Here is an 18,977-nt window from a genome sequence, read left to right on the forward strand (position 1 = left end):
AGATCCTCTATATACTACACCACACAGGAGAGCTGACAGATCCTCTATATACTACACCACACAGGAGAGCTGACAGATCCTCTATATACTACATCACACAGGAGAGCTGACAGATCCTCTATATACTACACCACACAGGAGAGCTGACAGATCCTCTATATACTACACCACACGGGAGAGCTGACGGATCCTCTATATACTACACCACACAGGAGAGCTGACAGATTCTCTATATACTACACCACACAGGAGAGCTGACAGAGCCTCTATATACTACACCACACAGGAGAGCTGACAGATCCTCTATATACTACACCACACAGGAGAGCTGACAGATCCTCTATATACTACACCACACAGGAGAGCTGACAGATCCTCTATATACTACACCACACAGGAGAGCAATCAGTGTGTAGTAAAATACTTACCGGTGGCCATATTCCACTGCAATGAAGCAGACAGAAGCAACGACACAGCGGCAGAAGACGGCGACTGCTGCGTATTTTATTACACACAGGGAAGCTGTATGATAGCTTTCTGTTGGGGGCGAGACATTGTTTTTATTAGTACCATTTGGGATAGATGTGATGTTTTCATCACTTGTTATAGCTTTTTTTGTGGAATTGTGGCGACCAGAAAAAGGACATTTGGCATCCTTGAATTGTTTCTGTTTACGGTGTGTACTGATCGGGTTAATTGTTTTTATATTTTGATAGATCAGACTTTTCTGAACGCAGCAATAAAAAATATGTGTATTTTTTGATTTTTAAATATCTTTATTTTCAATGGGATAAAAAGGGGTGATTTGAACTTTTAGTACATTTTTAAAATATTTTTTTTTACCTTTCACTAGTACAGTTAGCCCCCTTAGAGGGCATGAAGATGCGATCGTCTGATTGCATGTGCTATTGTACAGTGATGCCACAGCATCACTGCATATAGCAGAAATCACTGTCTCTTTTAAAGCTCCGCCACAGGAAGAAGACCCCTGGATGTCATGACAACCCATCGACGACCCACGATTACGTCATGGGCGCCAATGGGTGAGAGAATGATGCAAACGCATGTTGGCATGTGTTATATGCTGCTGTCAGAGATTGACAGTGGTATTTAACATGCATCATACATGTAAGGCGGATGTTGTAAAGGTATTAATTACCTGAAGATCCCCTTCCCCACTGTGTCACCCAATATCCTGTGGGCCTCCTCCCCCACTGTTTCACCTCTATTTTCCTGTGGACCCCCTCCCCCACTGTTTCACCTCTATTTTCCTGTGGACCCCCTCCCCCACTGTTTCACCGCTATTTTCCTGTGGGCCCCCTCCCCCACTGTGTCACCTAATATTCTGTGGGCCCCCTCCCCCACTGTTTCACCTTTAATCTCCTGTGGGCCTGCTCAGAGAGGGAAAGTGGACCCACTGTAAAGTAGAGGTGGTTGACAAACACAATGGGGGTGGGGGCCCACAAGAAAATTAGAATACTACTGTGGGCCCCCTCCCTTGTGAAGAGAATTCACTGCACACTCTATCCGTAAGGTGATGCAAAAAAGCTGCAGCAAAGAGCAGAAGCAGCCTAAGCACACTGTTCAAGGGGGCAAATTGCTGGAGCGCTGCCCATAATGTACACTTCATAGGACCACTCAAGCATTTCTCAGCATAAGGCGGCATATTGAGTAAGACCTGAGATGAGTCAAAACGTCGACTAGAGTCGCTCATATATGTTTTTCTCTTCTCTGCTCTATGAATATTGTGTGTGACCACATAAATAAATTTCCTTTTTTTCCATCACCTTACAGATAGAGTGTGCGGTGAATTCTCTTCATTTGGACTCAGGGTTTCAAGTGCCCATTCCACCAGCACCTCACATTTGGACAGAGTGCAGGCCAATTTATTGTATCTAGGCCCCCTCCCCTGTGTCTCCTTTATGTTTCATGGGGCCCCCTCCCCTAACTGCCTCAGTGGCTGGAGATCTAGTCAGGGTGCAGGCTGTACAGTACTGCTTAGCCATACATAGAGACTTGGGAGGGACAGAGTGCAACTTGCCTCCTAAGCGCAGATTTTCCTAGAATAGTTTGCTAACTCCATATACAGAGCCCCTAGTTGCTAGAAGATCAAAATCCCCCCTCATGTGACCCCATTTTGGAAATGTTACCCCTTTGGGATTTTATCTACAGGTGTAGTGATGATTTTGACTTCATGGGTGTTTTTCAGAAACAAGGAGCAATGAATGTTGCCAAGTGAAAATTGCAAACTGCCGTTGTTGTGACCAGTACATTGTACTGACCAAAACGTTGCAGTCACCAGAACATTACGCCCAGCTCATGCTTCTGGAGACCTGCACCTGTAAGGTGGACTTTCCTCACTTTAGAAATGCCAAACATGTGGATGTTAAATGTGGTTTAGGTACACTGTGGGGCTCAGAAGGGAGGGGGGAATTTGCGGAATATCTTTTGAGGGGCAAAGACTAGAGCCATTTTGCTTTTCCAAAGCCATTGTACTACCAGTAACATGGAAGCCCCCTAAATGTCCAATGACAGATCTGAGTGGAGGCTTGCATTTTTGAAGCAGAAGAGTTACTATGCACTCCGTCTGGCCTCTGTTCAGCTTTGTCCTTCTTTTCAGAAGTGCACAAAACTATGGCCATCGGCACTTTTATGCAATCCTAAAAAGATGGGCACCTCCAGATTACATGTCCTATGGTGTCCACAGTGCCTCCATCTGTCTCATTATAGGGAATCTTCCATCGGGGGCTCCTTCTGAATCACGTATTTCAGAGATTTACACAGAAACGCCGGTTTAATCGAATAAATATGCGCCAAGCCTTACTGCAATCTTTGGGAGGCAGAAAGAACAAAACAGCAGCTGAAGAATTGGTTTTATTTATTTTTTACACAATTCCTAGTGCAGTATAAATGATTAGACTATACCAGATTTATCTTTTTTTATGTTTGGCTGCTGTCACACACTATAAGACGCTTTATGAGAGCTATAATCTTTCCATATTTCGACCCACAGAGTCATGTGAGGGCTTGTATTTTTTGGGACGAGTTGACCATTTTCGATAAACAGTAGAATGATGTGTTTTATCAAAAAGCTATATCTTGGTCTCATCTGTCCACAAGATGTTTCCCAGAAGTATTTTGGCTTACTCACTTACATTTTGGCAAACTGGAGTCTAGATTTTTTATGTATCTTTGTCAGCAAAGGGTCTCCTGCCATAGCATTTTATTTCATTTCATTCAAATGTTGACGGATAGTTCGCAAGGGAACTGATGCCCCCTGAGACTGCAGGACAGCTTTAATTTCTTCAGAACTTAAAGGGAGCCTGTCACCCCCAAACTCGAAGATGTGCTAAGCCCACCAGCATCAGGGGCTTATCTACAGCATTCTGGAATGCTGTAGATAAGCCCCCGATGTATCCTGAAAGATGAGAAAAAGAGGTTAGATTATACTCACCTGGGTGGGCGGTCCGATCCGATGGGCGTCACGGTCCGGTGCCTCCTATCTTCATAGGATGATGTCATCTTCTTGTCTTCACACTGCGGCTCTGGCGCAGGCGTACTTTGCCCTGTTGAGAGCAGAGCAAAGTACTGCAGTTCGCAGGTGCCGGGCCTCTCTGACCTTTCCCGGCGCCTGTGCACTGCAGTACTTTGCTCTGCTACCAACAGGGCAGACAAAGTACGCCTGCGCTGGAGCCGCAGTGTCAATACAAGAAGAGGACACCATCGTAAGAAGTTGGGAGACCTTGGACTGGACCGCGACGCCCATTGGACTGGCCCGCATCGGGACCGCCCCTGGGTGAGTAAAATCTAACCTCTTTTTTCATCTTTCAGGTTACATCGGTGGCTCATCTACAGCATTACAGAATGCTGTAAATAAGCCCCTGATGCTGATGGGCTTAGCTCATCTTCGATTTTGGGGGTGACAGGTTCCCTTTAATTGAGTCTGCTTATTCATCATCCAGACTATCTTGCGTTGCAACCTTTCATCCATTTTCTCTACCATCCACATCCATGTAGATTAGCTACAGTGCCATTGGTTGTAAACTTCTTGATTATGTTGCGCACCATTGATAAAGGAGCATCAAGATCTCTGGAGAGGGACTTTTATCCTTGAGAGTGTTGATATTTTTCACAATTTCGGTTCTCAAGTCCTCAGACAGTTCTCTTCTCCTCTTTCTGTTCTCCATTCTTATTGTAGTACACACAGACACACAATACAATGATAGAGTCAACTTCTTCCCTTTACAGTATATCTGATTTTAGGTGTGATTTTCATATTGCCCACGCCTGTTATTTGCCACAGGTGAGTTTGAAGGAGCATCGCATGCTTGAAACAAAGTTGTTTCCCCACAATTTTGGAAAGTTGTCAACAATTTTGTCCAACTCATTTTTGGGGTTTTGTGAGGAATTATGTCCAATTTGCCTTTTTTTTACACACCATGGAAATAAACATGAGAATAACAAAACACGTTATAACAAAAAATTGTTACCCCACAATTTTGGAAAGTTGTCAACAATTTTGTCCAACTCATTTTTGGGGTTTTGTGAGAAATTATGTCCAGTTTGCCTTTTTTTTTTTTACACGCCATGGAAATAAACATGAGAATTAAAAAAACACATGCAATAACAATAATTTTCTGGGAGAAAAACGTATTTTCTGGAACAATTTCAAAGGGTGTGAACACTTCCAGCCATGACTGTATGTAGTCAATATGATTCTTGCAGGTCCCATATTCATGTGTAGAGTTTCCATTTGTGATTTTGGAAGAATGAGTTTATGATGGACAGTTGATTTGTTGTGCAAAAGTCAATGAATCTTCCTCCAGCTTTGTTTCCTTCACCAAGTCCAAAGTTGCCAAGAGCAGTTGAATGTTTGCTGTGGCCCACTTTGGCATTCAAGCCTTCCATGATAATGAAAAGGTCTTGTTTGGTATCATTTTTTCAATTACTATCAATAAAAACACTTTATTTTGACGTAAGGACAATGAATAATTTTGTTTATAGCTCCAAATTTACTGCAGTTTTTATCTCCATGTTTAGATTCTTCACTGCTGCCACAGATGATTTTCAAAGGCATTGGTTGCAGTCTGCATATTGCTATACCAATACACATTGCTCACAAGATGAATGCGTAACAAATTGTTCTATGAGCATACTAACTACATCAAACAATACTACTCAATGGAGCGCATTTTTTTCCTCCTTCTTTTATAAGTTATTATTACAGTTGTAGCCAAGCAGAGAACGCTACAAGCTTTTTATGACATTTATTTAGTTGGCGTCACAAACATAATTGCTAAATTTTTTGTTTTGGCAACACGAAGATAGAATGTCCAACAAAAGTCTTCCAAAAATATGTGCCTACTTTCAAAGGAAGCATACACCCACTAGAGGACATTGTCCCAGTGCTTATAAAGTGGAGCTGAATCATTTCATGACATTATAATGGCTCTAGCAGTAGAAATCTGTACAATGTATCAAAGGCAGCCTATATATTTTACAATGATTAGAAAGAGAATCTATCATTAGAACAAATCCATTAAACTCTTTCAAGAACAAGGCCTTAAAATAATTGAATGAAAATCAGTTTGAATTTATCACAAATAAATGTTCAAATAATACAGATACCCTTCTATTTGTCCTTTAAAACTGAATATTCTGCCATATGAAAGAAGATAACTTCATAATTATTGATGATTGAATAGTGAAATATTCGGATTCAGGAAACTCAGCACGAATAATTTCTAATATGCGTTATTCATACCGAATAACGAATCCAATGCAAGTTAATGGGAAAGCCGAATATTATTCGGTTGGACCCAACAAACAGGTCTAGGGGCATGAGAAAAAAGCTGAAATGGATGGGGAAGAGCTAAAACTGAATGGAAACAGCATGGAAAAGATGCCTGCATGCCTCTCTGACTCACATATGGTATCTGGGAATAATGTTATCAGACTATTGAGCCTAAACCAAAAATTGTTTTTAAAGGGAAAAATGCTAAAAACATTATTTCCTTCATAATTGCATGTATATAAAGCAAAATAAAAGAAAAATTGTACCTCCTCTTTAGCATATGTTAACATGGAATATTTTGGCTTTATTTTTTACTTTAACATTTGTGAGGGCACTCACTCCTACATTTGGGAGGTCCCTCCCTCATGCCAAATAGCGAGATTGTGGAATACATATTCTCCATCCCTTTACAATTCCTTCCAAACATGCACATTTGAATTTTGGGCTTTGCCCGCCACCATGTCCACCGCCATATCGTTATGCGGCCCTCACTGACAATCAGCAGAGTGCCAGCAGGTGCCGTGAAACCTGAGTATGGTAAGGGCCCTCAGGTGGCTCTGTACAATATATTTGGGAGAGCTCTCACTCCTACGTTCAGCAGGTCCTTCTCTCATGGCAAATAGCAAGATAGTGGAATACATATTCCCCATCCCTTTACAATGCCATATCAAACATGCCCATTTGAGTTTTGGGCTTTGCCCGCCACCACCATCATGTCCACCTCTGTGTCATTATGCAGCCATCGCTTTTAATTTTCAGAGGGCCACTGGCTGCTGTGAAACCTGCATTTTGTAAGGTCCACAGTTTATTTTTACCAACGGATCCCAATTGAACCACTGTCATACCAGATGAAGCTGCTGTAAGGTGAACATAATATAGGAGATGGGGGAGCTGTATGATGAATGTCAGTAAATGTTTACTGAATGTCAGAAAATTGGATTATACCAGACATCAAAAGTATTACAATTAAATTCAGTGTATGCAAGTGAGGGCTTTTATTGTGGTCAGTCTGTCAGGCATGAAACCCATGTCACGAACATGTACAAGCCTAATTTTACTTGGAAGCAGCCTCCTCAAGGGAAAGAGACAGGAGTGCCATTGACCCATCGGCACAAGACCAATCACTTCTTTTGCATGGCTCTGAGCAACAATGGAGTAATTGCAGGATATGTCCCCGAGAGTGTCGAGGTCTGTGTAGTGTATTACTCAGGTGACAGGCAATTCTGCAGAGCACAGGTAAAGGTCTTGCGTGGCAATGACTGTGTTCCAATATGTGTAAGGCTGCAGCCTGAACAGCTCTGTGGAGAGTATTAACCCAGTCTCTTAGACCTGCTTAAAATATACAAAAACTGGCCAATAACCCACCACCATTTTTTGTAAAGAACCAAATTTATAAACTGTAAGGGAAGCAACTTAATAAAGAGACACAAGTCTCATTTAGGAGCCTGGAAAAGTCAGCAATGGCCTTTGTCCAGCATCGGACAATGTAAATTGGTAACGAATATGTATGCCCTATCTAAATAACAATTTGTGAACAGACATATAAGCTGACAAGGGACAACTGAATGCTGTGCTGGGACAATGAACTGGACGTGGTTGCTGACTTTTGTGTTTGGGAAACTGCAGGTTGTGAAAAAAAGGCCTCAGCGCATCCTTCCTTGACAGCAGAGTGGGGATGACGTAACACAAGGGAATGGCCAGTGGTTTCACTGTCAAACACATATTTTGTACCCAGGCGTTCTGCCCACCTACTGGGGTGCTGCGTATATGAGCAGTATATGGCATATGCTCACAGAGGTATTATGTCGAATTTCCCTTTAGAAAGGGATGTATGGGTAAGTAAGGCTGAAACCTAAAGAATTGTGTGGAGCATAATAATGAATTTACAGTGGGGCAAAAAAGTATTTAGTCAGTTAGCAATAGTGCAAGTTCCACCACTTAAAAAGATGAGAGGCGTCTGTAATTTACATCATAGGTAGACCTTAACTATGGGAGACAAACTGAGAAAAAAAAATCCAGAAAATCACATTGTCTGTTTTTTTAACAATTTATTTGCATATTATGGTGGAAAATAAGTATTTGGTCAGAAACAAAATTTCATCTCAATACTTTGTAATATATCTTTGTTGGCAATGACAGAGGTCAAACGTTTTCTGTAAGTCTTCACAAGGTTGCCACACACTGTTGTTGGTATGTTGGCCCATTCCTCCATGCAGATCTCCTCTAGAGCAGTGATGTTTTTGGCTTTTCGCTTGGCAACACCCTCCAAAGGTTTTCTATAGGGTTGAGATCTGGAGACTGGCTAGGCCACTCCAGGACCTTGAAATGCTTCTTACGAAGCCACTCCTTCGTTGCCCTGGCGGTGTGCTTTGGATCATTGTCATGTTGAAAGACCCAGCCACGTTTCATCTTCAATGCCCTTGCTGATGGAAGGAGGTTTGCACTCAAAATCTCACGATACATGGCCCCATTCATTCTTTCATGTACCCGGATCAGTCGTCCTGGCCCCTTTGCAGAGAAACAGCCCCAAAACATGATGTTTCCACCACCATGCTTTACAGTAGGTATGGTGTTTGATGGATGCAACTCAGTATTCTTTTTCCTCCAAACACGACAAGTTGTGTTTCTACCAAACAGTTCCAGTTTGGTTTCATCAGACCATAGGACATTCTCCCAAAACTCCTCTGGATCATCCAAATGCTCTCTAGCAAACTTCAGACGGGCCCGGACATGTACTGGCTTAAGCAGTGGGACACGTCTGGCACTGCAGGATCTGAGTCCATGGTGGCGTAGTGTGTTACTTATGGTAGGCCTTGTTACATTGGTCCCAGCTCTCTGTAGTTCATTCACTAGGTCCCTCCGCGTGGTTCTGGGATTTTTGCTCACCGTTCTTGTGATCATTCTGACCCCACGGGGTGGGATTTTGCGTGGAGCCCCAGATCGAGGGAGATTATCAGTGGTCTTGTATGTCTTCCATTTTCTAATTATTGCTCCCACTGTTGATTTCTTCACTCCAAGGTGGTTGGCTATTGCAGATTCAGTCTTCCCAGCCTGGTGCAGGGCTACAATTTTGTTTCTGGTGTCCTTTGACAGCTCTTTGGTCTTCACCATAGTGGAGTTTGGAGTCAGACTGTTTGAGGGTGTGCACAGGTGTCTTTTTATACTGATAACAAGTTTAAACAGGTGCCATTACTACAGGTAATGAGTGGAGGAAAGAGGAGACTCTTAAAGAAGAAGTTACAGGTCTGTGAGAGCCAGAAATCTTGATTGTTTGTTTCTGACCAAATACTTATTTTCCACCATAATATGCACATAAATTGTTAAAAAAACAGACAATGTGATTTTCTGGATTTTTTTTTCTCAGTTTGTCTCCCATAGTTGAGGTCTACCTATGATGTAAATTACAGACACCTCTCATCTTTTTAAGTGGTGGAACTTGCACTGTTGCTGACTGACTAAATACTTTTTTGCCCCACTGTATATAAAAAAATGTCCAAGTGCAGACACAAAAAACAATATCAGGCTACCAGATACACGCTTAAAGAGAATGTAAGAAGGGCAACACAATTTAAAAAAGCATAATAATCAAATATATAGAGATTGAGAGTAGATATTTGACCATTGTACAATGTAAAAAGGTTTCCAAAAATTACCCCAAGGGGGCTGTAACATACACACTGAAAGAGACCGTGATGAAGACCTCACAATACATTTTGCAGTTTTTACAATAAGTAGAGATAGGGAGTACAAGTTTCACCATTGCACAATGTGCAAAGTTTTCCAAAAATTACCGAAGGTGTCTGTATTATATACGCTGAAAGACACCATGATGGAGACATCATAATACACTTGGCGGTTGTTGCAAGATTTAGAGATATAGAGTACAAGTTTCACCTTTAACAATGTGCAAATATTAAAAAAATTAACCAGGGGGTCTCTATCAGACCAGCTGAAAGACACCGTGATGGGGACATCACAATACACTTAGCAGTTATTACAAGAGTTAGAGATATAGAATACAAGTTTCACCATGTGCAAAGGTTTCAAAAAGTACAAAACACTACACACATGAAGTATACATAGATAAACACTAAGTACTTGTTGCAGAAGCTGGAGGAGGAGTTGATGAACAAAATGGTTTTGGATGGTAACGAATAGATGTTAAGACAACTTCCCCCCCAAAGAATTTGACCTGCATATACATAATGTAGCTGTCATCCGTAGGGCTTACAAAGTCAGAGGAAATCCAGCCCTTGTTCAATTTTAGAAGAGTCAGCCTGTCTGCATTTTCCATTGACAAGCGTGTGGACCTATCTGTTATGATTGCACCTGACAAGCTAAATACCCACTCAGGCAATACACTCGCGGCAGGGCATGGCAGCACCTCCAAGGCTTACAAGGAGAGGTCAGGCCAAGTGTGCAGCTTGGACTACCACTAGTTAAAGGGCAGTGAAGAATCAGGAAGGACGGTATGGTCACTTAAGTAGTCCTTCACCATCTTGGTGACCTTCTCCCTCCTCGTCAGTTACACCCACAGATAGCCCTTGCTGATGTGATGGTCTAACGAAAATGGCCCAGTTGGTGGACATTTCTGTCCCCTGAGTTGCACCTGGTGTTTGTGGCCCTCCACTGTATTCCTTGTGGGCGAAAAGAGCCAGTACCTCTGCCACCAGCATTGCCTGAGGGTAATCTTTTGAGCAAGTCTTCCACTGTGGGCCTCTGGCATGCATGCAATGAAAATGGCACGTCTGCCTCCAACGTTTGAGATGCAAACTTCTCCTTGTATTGTGGGTCAAAAAAGGTGCACAGCCAGTATCTAATGGTTGGACAAAATGTCTTTCATGCAAGGGTCTTGGGAAAGGCATCTGGACATGAACTCTGCCATGTGTGGCAGACTACAAAGAGTCAGTGTTCTCACCAGGAACAAAACTAACCATCATCTCCTCCTCACGATGCATTGCCTCCTCCTCTTCAGGCCATCCATGCTGGACAGGCATGAAGCTGGGATTGGGAGTCCCATCGGTATCACAGAGCAAAAAATCCTATTCCTTCTCATCCTGCTGTTCCTCGTCATCACCCAATGTGGCCTGAGAATATTGTGTGAGGCTGGGCTGTGTGGTATCGGCCACTGTACAATCTTGCTCCATAGCCACCTGCTCAGCATTCAAAGTATCCTCTTTTAGATTCTGCAGTGAGCATTTTAATAGACAGAGCAGTGGAATGGTTTCTCTCATAATAGCATCATCAGGTTTCACCATCTTGGTGCAGTACTCAAAATTTTGAAGAACCCCACATAGATCAGTGATCCACACCCACTCGGCAGTTGTTACGCGTGGGTGCTAAGTGTTACTCTGATAGGCATTTAAAAGCTGGAATTCAGAGACTGCCCTCTGTGTTGTGAGTTCTGTTGTCGGGCTCCTTCCTGTGGTCATGAATGGTACTTTGGCTGGTTCTGTCCATGGACTTCCTCTGGTGGGTGTTTCTGAGTTTCACAGGTGACGAGGTTAATTCGTTAGCTGCTGCTCTATTTAACTCCACTTAGATCTTTGCTCCATGCCACCTGTCAATGTTCCAGTATTGGTCTGTTCACTCCTGGATCGTTCTTGTGACCTGTCTTCCCATCTGAAGCTAAGTTCCAGCTTGTATTTCTTTGGTTTGCTATTTTTCTGTCCAGCTTGCTATTTAATTTGTTGTCTTGCTTGCTGGAAGCTCTGGGACGCAGAGGGAGCGCCTCCGCACTGTGAGTCGGTGCGGAGGGTCTTTTTGCGCCCTCTGCGTGGTCTTTTGTAGGTTTTTGTGCTGACCGCAAAGTAACCTTTCCTATCCTCGGTCTGTTCAGTAAGTCGGGCCTCACTTTGCTAAATCTATTTCATCTCTGTGTTTGTAGTTTCATCTTTACTCACAGTCATTATATGTGGGGGCTGCCTTTTCCTTTGGGGAATTTCTCTGAGGCAAGGTAGGCTTTATTTTTCTATCTTCAGGGCTAGCTAGTTTCTTAGGCTGTGCCGAGTTGCATAGGGAGCGTTAGGCGCAATCCACGGCTATTTCTAGTGTGTTTGATAGGTTTAGGGATTGCGGTCAGCAGAGTTCCCACGTCCCAGAGCTCGTCCTTATTATCAGTAACTATCAGGTCATTCCGTGTGCTCTTAACCACCAGGTCCATTATTGTCCTGACCACCAGGTCATAACAGTACAGGTGGCCCAAAGTACTAATGCATCTCAATAGAGGGATAAGAGAAGTTCTGAGACCATTTTTTTTTCCTTTGCAGTGTGTTTTGTCTCTATTTTCCCCTTTAACTTTGGGTGGTTCAGGACACTGGTGTAAACATGGACATTCAAGGTCTGTCCTCTTGGATGGATAATCTCACTACAAGGATACAAAACATTCAAGATTTTGTGGTTCAGAATCCGATATCAGAGCCTAGGATTCCAATTCCTGATTTGTTTTTTGGTGATAGATCTAAGTTCTTGAATTTCAAAAATAATTGTAAATTGTTTCTTGCCTTGAAACCTCGCTCCTCAGGTGACCCTGTTCAACAAGTAAAGATCATTATTTCTTTGTTACGTGGTGACCCTCAAGACTGGGCATTTTCCCTTGCGCCAGGAGATCCGGCATTGCGTGATGTTGATGCGTTTTTCCTGGCGCTTGGATTGCTTTATGACGAACCTAATTCAGTGGATCAGGCAGAGAAAATCTTGCTGGCTCTGTGTCAGGGTCAGGATGAAGCGGAGATATATTGTCAGAAGTTTAGAAAGTGGTCTGTGCTCACTCAGTGGAATGAATGTGCCCTGGCAGCAATCTTCAGAAAGGGTCTCTCTGAAGCCCTTAAGGATGTCATGGTGGGGTTTCCCATGCCTGCTGGTCTGAATGAGTCTATGTCCTTGGCCATTCAGATCGATCGACGCTTGCGTGAGCGTAAAGCTGTGCACCATTTGGCGGTACTATCTGAGCATGGGCCTGAGCCTATGCAATGTGATAGGACTTTGACCAGAGCTGAACGGCAAGAACACAGACGTCGGAATGGGCTATGTTTTTACTGTGGTGATTCCACTCATGCTATCTCCGATTGTCCTAAGCGCACTAAGGCTACTTTCACACTAGCGTTAACTGCAATCCGTCCCAAAAACGTCTTTTTCCCGAAAAAACGGATGCGTCAAAAAACTGCAAAACGTATGTAACGAATACAGCATTTCGACGGATCCGTCGCAAAACCGTCGCAAATCCGATAAACGGTTCCGTTGAAATGCTGGATGCGTTGCATACGTTGCATACGTTTTTTCCATCCGTTGCATACGTTTTTACGACGGATCCGTTTTTAAAATGGGAGGCACCAAAATTTGATTGGCTACTGGAAACTAGGGAAATCTATATACTGACTGTATTTACAGCACATCTTTGAGGGTTTTAGTTTAGTGGCAATGATGGATGGTGTAATTGGGAGGATTTCGAGTTTGGTTACTGAAGTTATATTTGAGACGAATCGCCTGGATATCATAGTGCGGGAGAAGGAGGCGGCAGCAGAAAGACGGATGATGCAACGGAGAAGGCGACGATTCTGGATACATCCAATCAATGAGCTGCGGATGACCAGGGGTGTCCAGTCCACTCTCTATCTGGAGTTGCGGTGCAACCCCCAAAAATTCTTTAGTTATGTACGGATGAGGATGGAACATTTCGATTATTTGGTTGGAAAAATAGAGGATGTCATCCAAAGGCAGGACACAAGGATGAGGCTTGCCATCACACCGGCGGAGCGGCTCATGGTGACACTGCGGTAAGCATTTTTTCTTTATGTCATTGCTCATATTGAATGTGAGTACATGCTGCAGAGAATACTGCGCTGACACATTGCGCCGCATTTACTGTAGCATGTCATTTGTTGGTTTATGTGAGGCCATTCCACTTGTTTTTTTTTCTTGTGTCATTGGTCATATTGAATGTTATTACATGCTGCAGAGAATACTGCGCTGACACATTGCGCCGCATTTACTGTAGCATGTAATTTGTTGGTTTATTTGAGGCCATTCCACTTGTTTTTCTTGGTTGATGGTCTGTGCAATTTTTTTTTACATTTTTTTTTATTTTTCCCTGCAGCTTCCTAGCTACGGGTGAGTCTTTGACTTCACTCCATTTCCAATTCCGGCTGGGGATTTCCACTATTGGCGGAATTGTGAAGGACACATGTCGTGCGATTTGGGACACTTTACAGCTGGAGTATATCCCACAACCAACAATGGAAATCTGGATGAGAAGTTCCGAACAATTTGAGCGAATGTGTAATTTTCCAAATTGTGTTGGTGCTGTGGACGGCAAACACATTAGGATTGCAAAACCGGCAGGAACAGGATCAGAGTACTATAACTATAAAAAATACTTCTCAATTGTACTCATGGCTATTGCTGACGCCAACTGCCGATTCCTTGCTGTGGATATAGGAGCGTATGGCCGGTCCAACGACTCCCAAGTGTTTAAAAACTCTCCGATGGGTCGCTGCCTGTATGGAGATACATACAATTTCCCGCCAGCAAGACCGCTCCCAGGAACCAGTGAACCAGCCTTGCCCTATGTGTGTGTAGGTGATGAAGCCTTTCAACTGTCGCCGCACCTACTGAAACCATACAGCAGCCGTGAATTACACCGCACCAAGCGGGTATTTAATTACCGTCTTACCAGAGCAAGAAGAGTGGTAGAGTGCTCTTTCGGTATTTTGACAGCAAAGTGGAGAGTTCTGCTGACGGCAATAAAACTGGATACAAAAACTGTAGACGATGTTGTCAAGGCATGTGTGGTGCTCCATAATTTTGTTATTTCAAAGGAGCCCGTTACCTTGGATGACGAACAATTGGAGACATCCTTGTGGGATTACCGAAGTGCCTCTGTTCGCTCCACAGGTTCTGTTACTAGGATGAGGGAACAGTTTGCTGAATATTTTTTGTCACCTGTTGGGCGGATTCCATGGCAAGACATAATTGTGTGACTTTTTTTTAATTTTTTTTCTTTTTTTTTTCCAAAATTTTTTGGTAGCAACTGCCACAAAAAAAAAACAAAAAAAAACAAAAAAAGAGTGTGTGTGGTTTGCTTGCTAATATAATATAAAACCATTTTGTTAAACCTTGAAAACGTCTGGTGTTTCTTTTCACTTAACCTTTCATATTTACCTTAATTAATGAACACACACACACAGTAGATTGTAAACCAGAATTATGTTTATTTCAAAAAATATATTTTTTGTGGGTAATTTTCCCACACAATTTTTTTTTTGGTAATTTAAAGAACCTTTCTTTTTTTGGCAAAAAAAAACTATGTACAAGTACATTCCAGGTTCACAGGTCCTGGTATTGTTGGGTGGAGTAACTATGGGAGGAGGGGCTGGAAGGTTGGACCACGTCGGTAGGTGGGATTGGGGAAACCCTACCTGTTGCGTCTGTAGTGGAAGGGGGGGGGGAAACAGGAGGCTGACCAGAGGGGTGTTGTGTTGGGGTAGGTGGAAAACTTACTGGGGAAGGAAAGCTGGGCAAAGATGAAGAAAACACGGGTGAATACATTTGGGTTGTGGGCCGGGTTGGGTATTGGTAGTGATGTTGATATTGAGAGTGATGTGGATATTGGGACTGGCGGTGATATTGTGGGGCATGGTGTTGAAATTGGGACTGGGATGTGTGGGGAGGTGTGGGGGTAGATTGGGGTTCGTTAATTACCTTCAGCAGAGCGTTATGGCAGCTATTCATTACCCGCATCTGCTGATCAAAAGAAAGCTTTTCCATGCTCCTGAGCATGGACTGAAAAAAAAGATTGGCTGGAGCTTGACTTACATCTAAATGCAGTCTATCCAAGCGACTGCTGATTTCATGTTGGTTTTCACTCATGCGTGATTGCATCATGCTGAAACCAGCAGTCACTTGTTCTCCCAAAATTTTAAATGAATTTTGGAAGCCTGCATTTAGATGCAAGAACTCAGGAGCATAGCTCCTTTCCTGACCCCTCTGACGCTGCCGCCATGAACCTACCGGTGGTGTAGAGGTGGCAGGGTCAGAGGGGTGGGGTAAAGGGAACGCTATCTGTTGACCATCAGATGCGAGTAAGGAAGGCTGCACTCCACTGGTAGAGGCGGATGAAGTGGAGGGGACAGAGGGGTGAGAGGTGTGGGGCCTACCGACGTGGTCCCCGGTGGCGGACTCAGGAGGGATCGCTTCAGAGGGTGCAGAGGTAGATGCAGGCGCACGGTGGCTGGAGTAGGTGCTGTGAAAGAAAAAAAAATAAGTTAATATATTGATATGAAAAAGGCCGGACTGAAACAAAAGTTTTGTGATTAGACAGGTTCTTACTGTGATGTTGAATACTTACACTCTACTCAGCATGGTTTCCCTCAGGAAGGAGAGGTTCGTGCCATATCTGTACCTCCTCTTCTTCCTTGCTGCTGAGCCACTCGGGGCCTGCATCTCCTCGTTAAACTCCCTCTTAAAGCGATCCCTCAATGACCGCCACCGCTTCCTAACCTTGGTACCTGTGAAGACAGGAATGAAGAAAAAAAAAAAAATATTCGTAAATGCAAGACATTACATTCAGCTCAAAACATCACTGAAAAGTGAATACTTACATAGTTTGCTCTGCTGCTGTGGAAGAAGGTCCTCCCACCTCGCAAAGATGTTCCGGCATACTTCCAACCAGAGCCGACGGGTGACACTGGTATCAGCATGCCTGCGGTCAGCCATGTTCCACAGTGGCTCCCGTTCACGAACCTCCTCGATGAGGGCTTCAATATCGATATCTGAATCGTATTCGGGAGCACACTGTGAAGCCTGTTAGAACAAAAAAAAAAGAAAGAATTAAAAATTAGTAGACTGAAAGCAAAAAATTAACAATTGAAGCCCCACAAAAAACCGACTCACTGATGGCCGACCGCGGCGTCGAGTCCGCCGACTCTGGGAGCGCCTGGGAGAACCTTCATGCTGTGCTGGACGTTCAGCAGCACCAGCAGCAGCAGCAGCAGCAGCAGCAGCAGCAGGAGACTGAAATAAAGGATAAAAAAATTAGCTTTAATGTATGTATATGTTTTCTGTGTTACGTTATATATGAAATTCTGTTTTGTGTACGGTGCAGTGTGATGTGTGAAGCAAGTGTTTCACCACTACTTACACTTGGTTCCTCCTCCACTTCGATGTCTCCACCCGTCTCGGTCCCTTCCGACAGCTCCTCATCGGATTCTGATTCCTGTTTAAACATAATAAATGCATGTAGTGACTCAAAATGATGTAAATTTAAAAAAAAAACCAAAAAAATTTTTTTTACTTACCGATACCTGCTGTTGCTGTGGAGGAGGGCTGCCGGAAGAGGACATTGTGTGGCTGTGGTCCAGGTGGCTGTGGTCCTGGTAGGTCTGTAAGTTAAAAGACACTTGCAATCTGCTCTACACATTGAAGTAGCAGATTTGGGGTCTTCAAAACTTACTTTTCAGATTTTCTGGATGTGGGCCAGGTGGCTGTGGTCCAGGTGGCTGTGGTCCAGGTGGCTGTGGTCAAGGTGGCTGTGGTCAAGGTGGCTGTGGTCCAGGTGGCTGTGGTCCAGGTGGCTGTGGTCAAGGTGGCTGTGGTCCAGGTGGCTGTGGTCCAGGTGGCTGTGGTCCTGGTAGGTCTGTAAGTTAAAAGACACTTGCAATCTGCTCTACACATTGAAGTAGCAGATTTGGGGTCTTCAAAACTTACTTTTCAGATTTTCTGGATGTGGGCCAGGTGGCTGTGGTCCAGGTGGCTGTGGTCCAGGTGGCTGTGGTCAAGGTGGCTGTGGTCAAGGTGGCTGTGGTCCAGGTGGCTGTGGTCCAGGTGGCTGTGGTCAAGGTGGCTGTGGTCCAGGTGGCTGTGGTCCAGGTGGCTGTGGTCCTGGTAGGTCTGTAAGTTAAAAGACACTTGCAATCTGCTCTACACATTGAAGTAGCAGATTTGGGGTCTTCAAAACTTACTTTTCAGATTTTCTGGATGTGGGCCAGGTGGCTGTGGTCCAGGTGGCTGTGGTCCAGGTGGCTGTGGTCAAGGTGGCTGTGGTCAAGGTGGCTGTGGTCCAGGTGGCTGTGGTCCAGGTGGCTGTGGTCAAGGTGGCTGTGGTCAAGGTGGCTGTGGTCAAGGTGGCTGTGGTCAAGGTGGCTGTGGTCCAGGTGGCTGTGGTCAAGGTGGCTGTGGTCCAGGTGGCTGTGGTCCCGGTGGCTGTGGTCCTGGTAGGTCTGTAAGTTAAAAGACACTTGCAATCTGCTCTACACATTGAAGTAGCAGAGTTGGGGTCTTCAAAACTTACTTTTCAGATTTTCTGGATGTGGGCCAGGTGGCTGTGGTCCAGGTGGCTTATGCCGGTCAGTGTGGTCCCTACTCTATCTGCAATATAATAAGTATAATGGATTGAAAGTTAGACCAAAGCAGAAATAGGTAATGTTTACCACTAAACACCATGTTAAAATGAGAAAAATATGTGAACACCCAAACCCAAAAACTGGTGCACGTTATACCATTCTTTTCCATGTCCCAAAAACAAAAAAAGGTAAACTGTGAGACACCTTTAAAAATATTTTTATGTTTTAAAAAAAAAACAATTACCTCCCCGAAATAAAATTTCAAAGGATAACCTTTATTAAAAAATGACCACTCAAACAACTCTGTATTGCATGTGTAACCATTGGTACATACACCTGATTTAAATTTACCTTTAAGAAATTATACTACGGACAATTTTTTAAGAAACATTTTATTAATATATAATTTTTTTCTTTTTTTTTTTTTTTAAATCACAATGGAGCAGAAATGCTCTTTATTTTAAAATACAAGTACATCGAATGGGAATGGTTAAGTAAATTTAAAAAAAAAAAATATAACCTCAAGCTGCAGACCATTAGACTTTGCAATAATACATCCATTTTAATAAACAAAAAAAAAAAAAAAAGGTGCACAAAACACTATACTAAAGGTACTGTCACACTAGACGATATCGCTAGCGATCTGTGACGTTGCAGCGTCCTCACTAGCGATATCGTCCAGTGTGACACGCAGCAGCGATCAGGCCCCTGCTGTGATGTCGCTGGTCGGGGAATAAAGTCCAGAACTTTATTTGGTCGCTGGACTCCCCGCAGACATCGCTGAATCGGCGTGTGTGACACCGATTCAGCGATGTCTTTGCTGGTAACCAGGGTAAACATCGGGT

At 43.5% G+C, this 18,977-nt stretch overlaps 3 protein-coding genes across 4 annotated transcripts in view; 2 read left to right on the forward strand and 1 right to left on the reverse strand.

Annotated features, from left to right (window-relative positions):
* Positions 1-18,977, forward strand: part of CFAP299 (cilia and flagella associated protein 299) — a 967,879-nt gene that overhangs the window by 848,386 nt on the left and 100,516 nt on the right. The gene's annotated exons all lie outside the window — the stretch shown is intronic.
* On the forward strand, positions 12,978-14,831 carry LOC138652082 (uncharacterized). Its single transcript, XM_069742812.1, has 2 exons — positions 12,978-13,569; positions 13,890-14,831. The coding sequence occupies exons 1-2, from the start codon at positions 13,214-13,216 to the stop codon at positions 14,770-14,772; spliced, it is 1,239 nt and encodes a 412-aa protein (XP_069598913.1). The 5' UTR covers positions 12,978-13,213; the 3' UTR covers positions 14,773-14,831.
* Positions 15,050-17,279, reverse strand: LOC138652074 (uncharacterized). Its single transcript, XM_069742800.1, has 6 exons — positions 17,089-17,279; positions 16,932-17,006; positions 16,685-16,804; positions 16,393-16,594; positions 16,140-16,299; positions 15,050-16,034 (listed from the first exon to the last, which is right to left on the reverse strand). The coding sequence occupies exons 1-6, from the start codon at positions 17,131-17,133 to the stop codon at positions 15,119-15,121; spliced, it is 1,518 nt and encodes a 505-aa protein (XP_069598901.1). The 5' UTR covers positions 17,134-17,279; the 3' UTR covers positions 15,050-15,118.

The sequence above is a fragment of the Ranitomeya imitator genome, chromosome 1, assembly GCF_032444005.1.
Source record: "Ranitomeya imitator isolate aRanImi1 chromosome 1, aRanImi1.pri, whole genome shotgun sequence".
Taxonomy (NCBI): Eukaryota; Metazoa; Chordata; class Amphibia; order Anura; family Dendrobatidae; genus Ranitomeya; species Ranitomeya imitator.